Here is a 12283-nt window from a genome sequence, read left to right as displayed (position 1 = left end):
GTTTTACCATTGGCTATTTTGGCCTGTGTTTAATATCATTCATTTCTTCCCAATTCCAAAACTTCTTTGGACAGTTTTCTTTTGATCTCTCTCCCTGGATGAGCCCACTGGCCAATATGAGTCCCTTTCTTTCTTCCAGCGTGTATGGCTGGAGAACATGAGTAACATTCACTTCAAAGGAATGCTTTCAACTTCTCTTTGTCCAGAAGCAAGGGATCAAGAGCTGGACTGCAAATTCCCTGTCCTCTCTGGCTCTCCTCCTCGTTATTCTCTTACTAAGGGGCACACAGTGTTAGGAATTATTTCAGAATTGGTTGTAAAAGCATCATTTGCTATAAGGCAAGGGTGCACGCTTCATCTCCTTACCTTAAGAAATTTTGCTTTTCCTTGCTGGCACCACTTTTCTCAAAACCTCAAGAATATGCATCTTGTTCTCACCTATCCCAGCTTCACCTAACAGGAGATAGAGCCAGCATGCTCCTCATCTCCCCACAGAGCTCTTACAGGTGGGACCATTTCATTTTCACTCAGAACCTCTCCTCTCTGGAGCCTAAACCCTGTCACAACTGTCCCCAGTGCACCAAAGATTTTGACCCTGACCCAAAGATTTTCCTTCTGAGCACCATTATCTTGGTCAATTTTAAAATCCATGAAAACGGCCAGGCACAGTGGCTCACACGTGTAATCCCAGCACTTTGGGAGGCCGAGGTGGGCGGATCACAAGGTCAGGAGTTCGGGACCAGCCTGGCCAATGTGGCGAAATCCTGTCTCTACTAAAAATACAAAAATTAGCCAGGCATGGTGGCACACGCCTGTAGTCCCAGCTACTTGAGAGGCTGAGGCAGGAGACTCACTTGAACCCAGGAGGCGGAGGTTGCAGTGAGCTGAGATAGTGCCACTGCACTCCAGCCTGGGCAACAGAGCAAGACTCTGCCTAAAAAAAAAAAAAATTCATGAAAATCACCCATCCAACCTCTCACCTCACATTTTGCTGACTTATTCTATCCTAACAGCTTCTGTGCTGCTCTGCTAACATATTCCCATGGCTGCTCCATGGAGCTTAGTTCCTCGAACAATTTTACCACATTTTAGAGTAGAAAATCCCACTCCCTAGGTAGAAAAAAAAAATCTTCCTTTCAATAGTCCCGTCATTCCCAAGAAGCCTTTCTTATTGCATCATCAGTTCCGGTTCATCCATCCCTCCCCGTCCTCCCCATCCATCAGCCCCTTGCGCTTCCCTTTCCCTCTCTCCCTAGCATGCGTTTGCAGTCAAATATTTCTGCAGCACTTGCTGTTCACCACCTATTCCTCTCCATCCCTGGATGAATCCGTCCATCTGCTTTCTCTCTTCCTATCCTATTTCACAGGGTCCTACCTAAGGAAAATCTCATCGTAGCTATCAATGGGAATATATGATTTCTAACCACAGCAAGGCCCTCCATATGCTGGGTCTTCGGCCATCAAGTATTTATGTCACAGGCCCTGCCAATTTTTTTCAACAACATTTTAAACTAATAATTCTAGCTGTCATTCACCAGGGGCAACAAGCATGATGCCAAGTATTTTCCTAGGATATTAAATATGCTGTATTTGTAATCTGTCCCTCGAGCAGTTACTTCAGCCCTCTGTGCTCCCCATCTCCTCACCTGTAAAATGAAACATCATTATTCTGCCCATCAGATTATCATGGGTATGGAAGGAGATAACGTACAGAAAATGCTGGAAATCAGTATATGGTGCACAGTCCTCAGTAAAGATTAGCTACTACTGTAAGAATGATGATGATGAAGATGATTACCCTGCACAATTATTACATTATCCCAATTTCACAGATAATTATACTAAGGACACGATGTAACACACCTAGTAAATGGTGAAGGGAATTTTAAACACAGGTCTCTCTGCTTCCAAAATGCGGGCTTTTCCAATGCTACTTCAACCCCATCCTCTTCACCCTCAGAAGACAGTCTCCCCTCCTAGTACATGGATGAGAAAAGAGCCCATCAGACAACCTCAGGTCTGTATCTATGAGGGGCAGAGAGGGCCCAGCTGACATGGGTGCATTAGACATGGGAAATGTATAAAGGATCCCAAGAAACTCAACATAAGAGATTCATCATTTCTTTTTTCCAAACGCAAAAACAAAAACAAATTGCCAATGGGTTTTATGTTATTTCATTCCAAAACATTTTTCTTTATATTTGCTACCTTCCATAAAAATAAAATAGTTTTGCCAAGGAAAGAATCTCAATAAAATTCACTGTACATGTTTTAAGTGAAAGAAGTACTTGAATTACATTGTTTACATTGAGTGGCTATAGTTTTTTATTTTCAACAGCAAATATTATATTTGAGTCAACTTATTTAATACTGTTTCTTATTTGAAACATAGTCATAATATTCTTATAAATATTGCTTAAACTTTAAATCAAGACTTTTTTAAGAACACGAAAATTGATCTACAAAGAAAAAATGTTTTCAATTAAATTCCAGCTGGCCCACTTACAATTTCTCCCCTTTTTTTGGTAACGGCATCCCAATTTTTCTGTGGGGAATTACCCCCGCTCTTTGGCCATCCGGTTAGGTGGGGGCTAATGATACTGATTGGCTCCAGTGGTGAGCACATGACCGCAGCCTGGCCAATGAGAACCCCACATTCTCCTGGCCCACTGACTGATTCAGAGACAGGAACACGACCCCAACGGGCCAGGAAAGCCCAGCCCTAGGACTTTTCATCAAACTACAAGGAAAAAGAAGTTGTTTTTTCCACAGGAATTACTAAGATGATAAGATATAAACTGGTCCTGTTTGTCACCACTTGAGGAAAGCTGCTTAAGAATGAAGACGAAAGCAGAGAAGAGAGTTTCTTCCTGTCGTTTGATCACCTGGATCCAGCTGTGACTACAGCCAAGTCCCTGGAGCTTTTCCACACCACATGCCAATAAATTCCTTTGTGTTTGTTTGTTTAGGCCAGTTTAAACTGGGCTTCTGCCATTTCCTACCAAAAATATCCCAACGCAGCCTATTGGTGCCAAATAGCTGAGAATCTGCCACACTAAAATAAGAACATGGTTGATGTTCGCAGGTTTGTGAAAGCAGCCGAATGTCATTACCTTGAATTCACTTCTTTTTTTGTTTTGTTCAGTGTGTTACTGCACTGTGATTTAATTTCAAAGAGACAGAAAGAGGAAAAGAAAGGCTTGTTTTCTGATACACATGTAAGCTTTTCTTATGATGATGATAAAGTTTCTAGACATTGTCAACCATGCTTTCAAGTTCTGAAGGTGAACCCAGCTAGGTTTTGAGTTCTCTAGCCTGTTGTAGGACCTATGTACATCGTTATTCTCTCCACCACCAGAGAAAAACCCACTCCCCAAACTACCATCAGTTTTTTCTTACTCTCCTGGTTCCTGCCTTTTAGCCTACAGCAATATCCATGCCTCCTCCATGCCAAAAAATAATTTTTAGAAAAAGACAAAAGGAAAAACAAACTTCAATACACAAAATCAACCACACTCACAATTGGGCAGAAACAAATAACCAAAAAACACTTGAAGAAAAGTGTAAAATGTTCATAATGATTGTCTCTGGTATTCTAACTGAATTTTTCTCTTAAAAAATACTTTCCTGTACTTTCCAAATTTCCTTGGTATTTTTATAACACAGTATATTTTGAAAATTTGCCTCCTCTTAAAGCCACCAACATCCCTCCATTCCTTACTGTCAAGCAGCATAAAACCAAAGACCCACATCACTCTCTCCACTTCCTCGCACCTGGTTCACTTCCACTTCGACTTGGTTATCATTCACACTGCTCAACTGAAACTACAGTCCCCAGGGTGACCAATGTGGCCATCATGCCACACGCAATGACTTCCCTTCCTCCTTCAGCCCCCATGACCTCTTTGGACTATCAGCCATCTCTTCCCTTGGCTCAAGTTTGACTGCAGCATTATCCTCAGATATGGTAGGTTTTTTTTTTCCTTTCCTTCCCCATTAAGTCATTAAACAAATCTTATCAATTGCATTTTCTAATGCACCTTGTTTGCATCATTTCTTCTTTCTCTCTGCCATCTGACCCTCTTGTAGCCTCACTTCCATTATTCCTCTGTGCCTGCACCCTCCCTCATCCTATGTGTCACACTGCTTTGGGTGTTACTGCCCTAAAACTCAAACATAATCATTTAATTCCTCCACCTTAAAATCTCTATCAGCTCTTGAATGCATAAAAAAAAAAACAAGCACAATTATTGGCCTTGCACCCAAGGCCCTTCACAAGCCAGGCCTGCCCATCAACCTCATCTTTCACTTCTGCCCAGACTGTACCACAGGCTCCAGGGGATACCACCTGGTTGGCTGTTCTCAGACCTACTGTCTTCTTGCACTCCCATGCCTTTTTTCATGCTTGTCCTCTGCCCTGGGTTGCCATTTTTCCCCTTTTCTGCATGAACTCTTGTTCATTCTTCAATTCCAAGACTAGCATTAAAGTCTGAATATTGGAATAATTAGCACTTACCACACTGTATTTTGGTCCCTAGTAGACAGTGACCTACTTCAGGACAGATACATAATTTTATTTGTTATTATATACTGACTTCTCACCTATGGAAAGCAGCAAATAAATAAAAAAAAGGAGTAGTAGTAAAAATTGCAGACCTTTCCTAGAGAATTGATTTTTTAAATATATAGTATCTCTGGCTTCCAAAAATAACTACCATTTTCCCACAAAGAGTTTTCTGTGGTCTGCATAATATTGTGTTTCCCCTTTTCAAAGTTCTTTACTCTCAATACTTATTCTATTACTTTGGCCAGTTCTTCTGGTTTGGGATCAGTCTGTTTAGATTTTTTAAAAATTTAATGTGCATAACAAAAAAATTAAGTCATCTTAATTTCTTAGCTTGTCATTCATTCATGGCATCACCTATACTATAGTCAAGATTTATAAATCTATAGCTTCCAGTTAAAAAATTGAACATGTTTGAATATACCTTTTGTGTAAGGAAAAATAATATTATAATGTTCTTTAACTTTTTCCAGTTAAATTGACTGCATTTGTTTTTAAAAGGTCATTTATTTAATAAATTACTTTATTTTAAAGTTATAGGACATAGAATGAGGTACAGTCATAGAAAACCTAAATCTGAAGAATTCGGGATTTTAAATAGTGAAATAGTTAAGTAGTTACATGGCATCTCACATCCTGGAACAGTTAATTCTGTTGACAAAATCATCACTAAATTTTATTAGAAAAAGAAAGATGTCATGAAATCACTCCGTCCTTGAAGAGCAATGATGGAACTGATTCAACAACTATTTATTCAACACAAACTATGGTCAAAGCATGACATGAATAACTCTAGAGCACAATAAAATGGGTAAGGCATTTCCCCACTCTCAATCCCCAAGGGAGAAAAGACAAGAATGTGAAGAACTATGATATAAACGCAACACAATGCCTCACAAGAAAGGTCCAAAATGCTGTGAAGGTTCTGAGGAGAAAGACATGCTATGCAGCTGAGAGAGCCAGGAAATACTTCTCACGAAGGATAACACACAAGCCCTGCAGAACAGATGGCATTTCTATAAACAGAAAGGGAAAGGGCCATTCCAAGCAGTGGGCACGGTAAAACAAAACACAATGACAGGAGCAAGAAGCATGAGGTCGCAGGAGCCCCTGAGAACAGTGGCCAAGAGCAGCTCTGCACAGCCCTCCCGGCCCTGGGCTCTGCTCGCTCCCCACTGCAGGATCTCCTCCCACACCATGCGAGCCAGTCAGTTTGAGGCTAAAACATAAATGCTCTTCCTACTCCTAATAAATCCTGGGTTCAGTCCAGAGGACGATGGGAATAATCGAAAGGTTTTGAGCAGAGGTCCTACACAAGTGCAGGGCAGTGCTTGAGGAAAATTAATGTGGCCACACATATAGAAACTAAAGGGAGAGACTGAAGGAGAGATCGAAATATTGCAATAATAGGAATACAGTCAGGGTGCAGAACTCGCTGTCGCTAAATGTTTGGGTAATAAACTCCAACACGGCAACCAGGAGCTAGAAGCCATCGACTACTGCTTCCTTTGTATCTAAAGTCCTAATTTTAAAAATGCATATTCAAATATTTAATTCCCAGAAAGCTTTACAATCCCATTCTCATCTTCTCTAAATTCTTTGTAGTAAGAAATAAAGTTTGACTCCTTTTTTTTCTTTTTTTTTTGGGACAGAGTCTGGCTCTGTCACCCAGGCTGGAGTACAGTGGTGTGATCTCGGCTGATTGCAACCTCCACCTTCCCAGTTCAAGCAATTCTCTTGCCTCAGCCTCCCAAGTAGCTGGGATTACAGGGGCCCGCCACCACGCCTGGCTAATTTTTTGTATTTTTAGTAGAGACAGGGTTTCACCATGTTGGCCAGGCTGGTCTTGAACTCCCGACCTCAAGTGATCCACCCACCTCGGCCTCCCAAAGTGCTCAGATTACAGGCGTGCACCACTGCACCTGGCCCTATCTTTGATATTTGACCATGGACGGCTTTTAAGCCCCATCACTCCCCTTTCGCCCCACATCAGTGTAAGCCAATAAGAAAGTGGGGGCAATTCTTCCCTGTGCCAGCAGGAAGATCAAACCTCTGCCCATTCATAAGTAGCCTCAGCCCAGTCCATTCTCCAACCAAAATAAAAACCAGACCCATTTGGATGGCTTCCCTGCTCTCCCCAGAAAGCCTCATGTGAGTAATACATCTTTCTGTACCCTCCTGAGATGTGGTGAATCAGTCTTGACATCCAAACCAGTTTGGGTGGTGAATCAGTCTTGACATCCAACCCAGTTGATCCCACCCTTCACTGGGTAACCAGAAATCGTCTTAAAGAGTGAACTGCTGCAGTGTCCTTGCTATAGCTAGATTAGAGGCAGGAGGATGCAGAGAGAGGGGGCATGGAAATCCTGAATGCTCCTGAGCTCCTGATCTCTCCACAGGGAGATGCCCATTATTAAATGTACTGTGCTCTAAAGATAGCTCAATGGTGACTATGTTGAATGGCCCTATATATTCATTTGAATATCTAGTTATCAACTTTTAAAAAATTCAATGTGTACTTGGTAACTGCTTGGCCCCAGTCTTTCCTCCCCAGCTAACTCTAAAACACTGCACAGTCATAGGAGCTACATGCTTGTTTCTCCTATAATCACTTGCTTTTAACTAAAAAAAAAAAAAAAACACAAGTTGGGATGGAAACACAATTCAACGTTTCCCGTTCTTAAGATCCTTAAAGTGCCCGGCTATGAAAAGCACAAAGAACGTTCTCCAAATAGCACTTTAGTTACAACCAAATGATCATCTTGACATGTGCATTACATACAAAGTATTTCCATGTCTTTTCAGCCATACCCACAGAGATCTGAATGTCATAATCATGAAAAACAGCAACTTCCTCAGAAAGACAGCTTATAAAATCATTAATATTCAATACTTACACATCTTTGGCTGCTCCTGCAGGGCCTAGAGAAAAAAGAAGATAGGTTTGTATTGGTGTGATAGTATTGCTACAAAAATGTTGTCTAATACCTAACCAAAATACAGTAATATTCCTGAAGAGACAAGAAAATGGGTTTAAAATTTTTTTCAAAAACAGAGAAAGGAGGGCAGAAAATCATAAAATTCACATCTTTTTTTTTTTTTCCAGACACAGTCTCACTTTGTTGCCCAGGCTGGAGTACAATGATGCAATCTCGGCTCACTGCAACCTCTGCCTCCTGGGCTCAAGTGATCCTCACACCTCAGCCTCCTGGGTACTCGGAATACAGGTGCATACCACCATGCCTGGTTAATTTTTGTAATTTTTCTTGAGATGGGGTTTCACCATGTTACCCAGGCTGCTCTCCAACTCCTGGGCTCAAGCAATCCTCCCATCTTGATTGCCCAAAGTGCTAGGATTACAGGCATGAGCCACTGCACCCAGCCTCTAATTCCAATCTTAAATCTCAAATTTAGTTTAAGTTTCAAATCTTAGCTTTGGAATCTATTCCGCCCATCTTTAAGAATTCCTGCAAATTACACGGTGCCAGTTCTCAAAAAGATTTTACTGATCATGTTAACCCAACTTCCCATTTTATGAATTTCAAAACTGGCAGACTTCGAGAAACATTTTTTTTTCTAAGCCACACACCTTCTACGTTGATGTCTGCATGGCATGGTTAAGTCAAACTGCACCAATGCAAGCAATGAGCTAAATGAATTAGGAAGCCTCAAAGACACGAGCTTAGTTCCAAAAAGAGTCACATGTGTCTCTTAAGTCTGCTCCCATTGGCTTCCCACCTGTGATGGTTAATACTGAGTGTCTACTTGATTGAACTGAAGAATGCAAAGTATTGTTCCTGGGTGTGTCTGTGAGGGTGTTGCCAAAAAAGATTAACATTTGAGTTAGTGGACTAGGAGAGGCAGACCCACTGTTAATCTGGGTGGGCACCATCTAATCAGCTGCCAGCGCAGCTAGAATAAAGCAGGCAGGAGAAGGTGCAAAGAGCAGACTTGCTGAGTCTTATGGCCTTCATCTGTTTCCCATACTGGATGCCTCCTGCTCTCGAACATCGGACTCCATGTCCTTCAGCTTTTGGACTCTTGGACTTAGACCACTAGTCTGCCAGGGGCTCATGGGCCTTCAGCTATAGACTGAAGACTGCACTGGTGGCTTCCCTACTTTTGAGGTTCTGGGACTCGGACTGGCTTCCTTGCTCCTCAGCTTGCGGACGGCCTATTGTGGAACTTCACCTAATGATCATGTGAGTCAATACTCCTTAATAAACTCTCCTGCGTGTGTGTGTGTGTGTGTGTGTATATATATATATATATATATATATATATTTATATATATATCTGTCCTATTAGTTCTGTCCCTCTGGAGAACCCTAATACACCACCCATGTGAAAAAGACAGCCCATCTCTTCCGGTGCCCATCCCCATTACTTCTCACAGATTCTCTGCCCACATTTCCTCCTCTCAATATCTTTATCCGGGAGGCACAGTACTGGGTTCCAACTCTTACAAGATATACGGTATTTAACATCCTTTAACCTCTTAAAACCTCACTTCCCTTATGTCAAATGAGGGTAAGAGAGTATCTTTCTCAAAGGTTATTGTGAAGATTTAAAAAGACAATGTGTAAAAAGACAATGTAAACACTTAACACAAAGCGGGCACATGAAAATAGCACACTAAGTTATTAGACGTCACACTTAAGTTAATATTTCAATTTTGATATATATTAAATAGAAATTAAAATAATTCCTGCACAGTCACAGAGGTATAAGAATAAAGGAAGATGCGCTACAAAGTAAGTAAATAAGTCTGTGGGGGAATTATTGCCAAATTGCAAAAACAATCCAACAGTGATATTCATTTTGCATCTGTAATACTGCAAATTAAAAGCTGATCCTAAAGATAATTGAGGCTATGTCTCAAACAAATTCTTTCAAGGCTTTGACTAAACCTAAACTTTGCAATAAATTCAGTTCCTTTCTTCAGGGAAAAACATTTCTGTGGCACCATTACTGTTAAAACTATATAAACTGCTTTAGAATCAGAGATTATTAAACCAAAAAATCCTAAACTTAAAAAAAAGTCTTAACATAGGAAAAACTGCCAACATAGTGTTTTTGATAGAAAAAAAAATAAACAAAAGATTAGTGCCACCATAAACCCATGAAAATGAACGTTTTATTTTAGAGTCAAGCATGAGAATCTATAGGAAAATCTATGTAAATCAAAAAATATTGAGATAGGTCTCAATCAATTCAGTTTATTTTGCCAAGGTTTAGGAAAGCCTGTGACACAGCCTCAGAAGGTCTGGAGAACATGTGCCGAAGGTGCTCAGGCTACAGCTTGGTTTCATATGTTGTGGGGAGACACAAGACGCCAATCGATACCTAGACCACGTACACTGGTTTGGTCCAGGACAACTCAAAGGTGGTGGGGGCATGGGGGAGGGTTGTTTCCGGGTCACAGGTGGATTCCAAGATTTCCTGGCTGGCAACTGGTTGCAAGAGTTTATTTAAAGATCTGGAATCAATTGATTCCTGGAATTGTCTGAATTTAGAGATTGTGGAGATCAAGGTTTTATTTTGCCAATGAAGCTCCTTTAAATGTTTCTTATCAGACTTAAAAAGGTGCCAGGCTGGCACCATATGAAGCTCCTTTAAATGTTTCTTATCAGACTTAAAAAGGTGCCAGGCCAGCACCGTGGCTCATGCCTGTAATTCCAGCACTTTGGGAGGCTGAGGTAGGCAGATCACCTGAGGTCAGGAGTTCAAGACCAGCCTGGCCAACATGGTGAAACCCTGTCTCTACTAAAAAGAAAATACAAATATTACCTAGGCATGGTGGTGGGCACCTATAATCCCAGCTACTTGGGAAGCTGAGGCAGGAGAATTGCTTGAACCCGGAAGGCAAAGGTTGCATTGAGTTGAGATTGCACCACTGCACTCCAGCCTGGGCAACAGAGCAAGTCTCTGTCTCAAAACAAAAACAAAACAAAACCAAAAAGCAAAAAAACAAAAAAAAACTGCCAGACACTAATTCTCTCCTAGATCAGGAAAAAGACCTGGAAAGGAAAGAGAATTTCTCTACAGAATATAGATTTTCCTCTCAAGTGACAACTTTGCTTAGCCATTTCAAAATACGTCAAAGAAATATATTTTGGGGTAAAATACTTTGATTTCTTTTTTTTTTTTCTTTTGTTTTTGAAGTCTCATGCTGTCACCCAGGCTGGAGTGTAGTGGCGCCACCTCGGCTCACTGCAACCTCCGCCTCTTGGGTTCAAGCTATTTTCTTGCCTCGGCCTCACGAGTAGCTGGGATTACAGGAGTGCACCACCACGCCTGGCTTATCTTTGTATTTTTTAATAGAGACAGGGTTTCACCATGTTGCCCGGGCTGGTCTCAAACTCCTGAGCACAGGCAGTTCAATTGCCTCAGCTTCCCAAAGTGTTAGGATTACAGGCATGAGCCACCACACCCGGCCTGACTTCTTTTAGAGCCTGCTGTCATGTTGGTATCTTATTGCTACAAAGAGTCTGCTTTGTCAGTCTTATTAAGGTCTGTTTTAATGTTAAATGCTGATCGGTTGTGCCTGAATTTCAAAGGGAAGAGGGTATAATGAGGCATGTCTTCCATCATGGCCTGAACTGGTTTTTCAGGTTAACTTAGGAATGACCTTGGCCAAGAGGAGGGGTCCATTGAATCAGTTGGGGGAGCTTAGAATTTTCAGTTTACATCTAAAAAGAAAATATTATCTTTTTAGCTTTTCTTTTTTATTTTTGTGGAAAAGGATAAAGAATGTGTTTGGGTTTTGCTGTAGTCAGGGGAAGGGAAAGCCAGAGGTGAGCCTTTGATTCTGCAAGTCTTACAGAGGAAGAAAACAATGATTATAATGTGGACCATGAGTCCTCAATTTTTTTTTTTTTTTTTTTGGAGACGGAGTCTCACTCTGTTGCCCAGGCTGGAGGGCAGTGGCGCAATCTCGGCTCACCACAACCTCTGCTTCCTGGGTTCAAGCTATTCTCCTGCCTCAGCTTCCTGAGTAGCTGGGATTACAGGCACCTGTTACAACACCCAGCTAATTTTTTTTGTATTTTTAGTAGAGACAGGGTTTCTCCATGTTGGCTATGTTGGTCTTGAACTCCTGACCTCAACTGATCCACCCGCCTTGGCCTCCCCAAGTGTTGGGATTACAGACATGAGCCACCACACCCGGCTGAGTCCTCAACATTTAAAGACGAGGGACGATCCAGTACAATCCACAGGAAGAAGAGAGTGGCCAAGGCTGCCCTGCTACATCTCAGGGATGGCAGCAGGGGGATGGGGTAAGAACAGCATGGAATCGGAAGGCAGATGACGGGAGTCGGGTCCCTGCTCCAATGTCTGTCTGACAGTCACTAAATCACTTTGTTTCAGCATCTAGTAAATGTGGACTTACTGGGTCAACAAATGCAGCTAGGAAGGCAAAGCACAGTAATGTGTGTGAAATGAGAAATGAGTTTACAAATGGCCACATGTTGTGCATTCAGTGCTTATTTTAATCAGCATCAAGAACTCTCCATCCACTTCACCTTGATTACACCAAGCTATGGGCACCATCAAGGGCCTCTTCCCTGCTGGGCTCACCATTTAACATCCCAGCAAACCCAAGAGAGATGCGTGGTGTCACCATTTAAAACAAAGTCAACAGACCATCCCCTCTGTTCTAAAACAGCCCTCATTTGAAAGGGCATCATCAACAGAATAACTGCAATGGTAGGGGTG

At 41.7% G+C, this 12283-nt stretch overlaps 1 protein-coding gene across 2 annotated transcripts in view; it reads right to left on the bottom strand.

Moving 5' to 3' along the window:
* Positions 1-12283, bottom strand: part of C11H12orf75 (chromosome 11 C12orf75 homolog) — a 41715-nt gene that overhangs the window by 15098 nt on the left and 14334 nt on the right. For both annotated transcript variants that reach the window (XM_025403402.1, XM_025403401.1), the window contains exon 2: positions 7462-7486. In XM_025403402.1, coding sequence (XP_025259187.1) covers positions 7462-7486 — 25 coding nt within the window. The remainder of the gene's footprint in view (positions 1-7461; positions 7487-12283) is intronic.

The sequence above is a fragment of the Theropithecus gelada genome, chromosome 11 (genome assembly GCF_003255815.1).
Source record: "Theropithecus gelada isolate Dixy chromosome 11, Tgel_1.0, whole genome shotgun sequence".
Lineage (NCBI taxonomy): Eukaryota > Metazoa > Chordata > Mammalia > Primates > Cercopithecidae > Theropithecus > Theropithecus gelada.
Note: the sequence above shows the minus strand (reverse complement) of the source record. Positions and strands in the feature narration are given on the sequence as shown.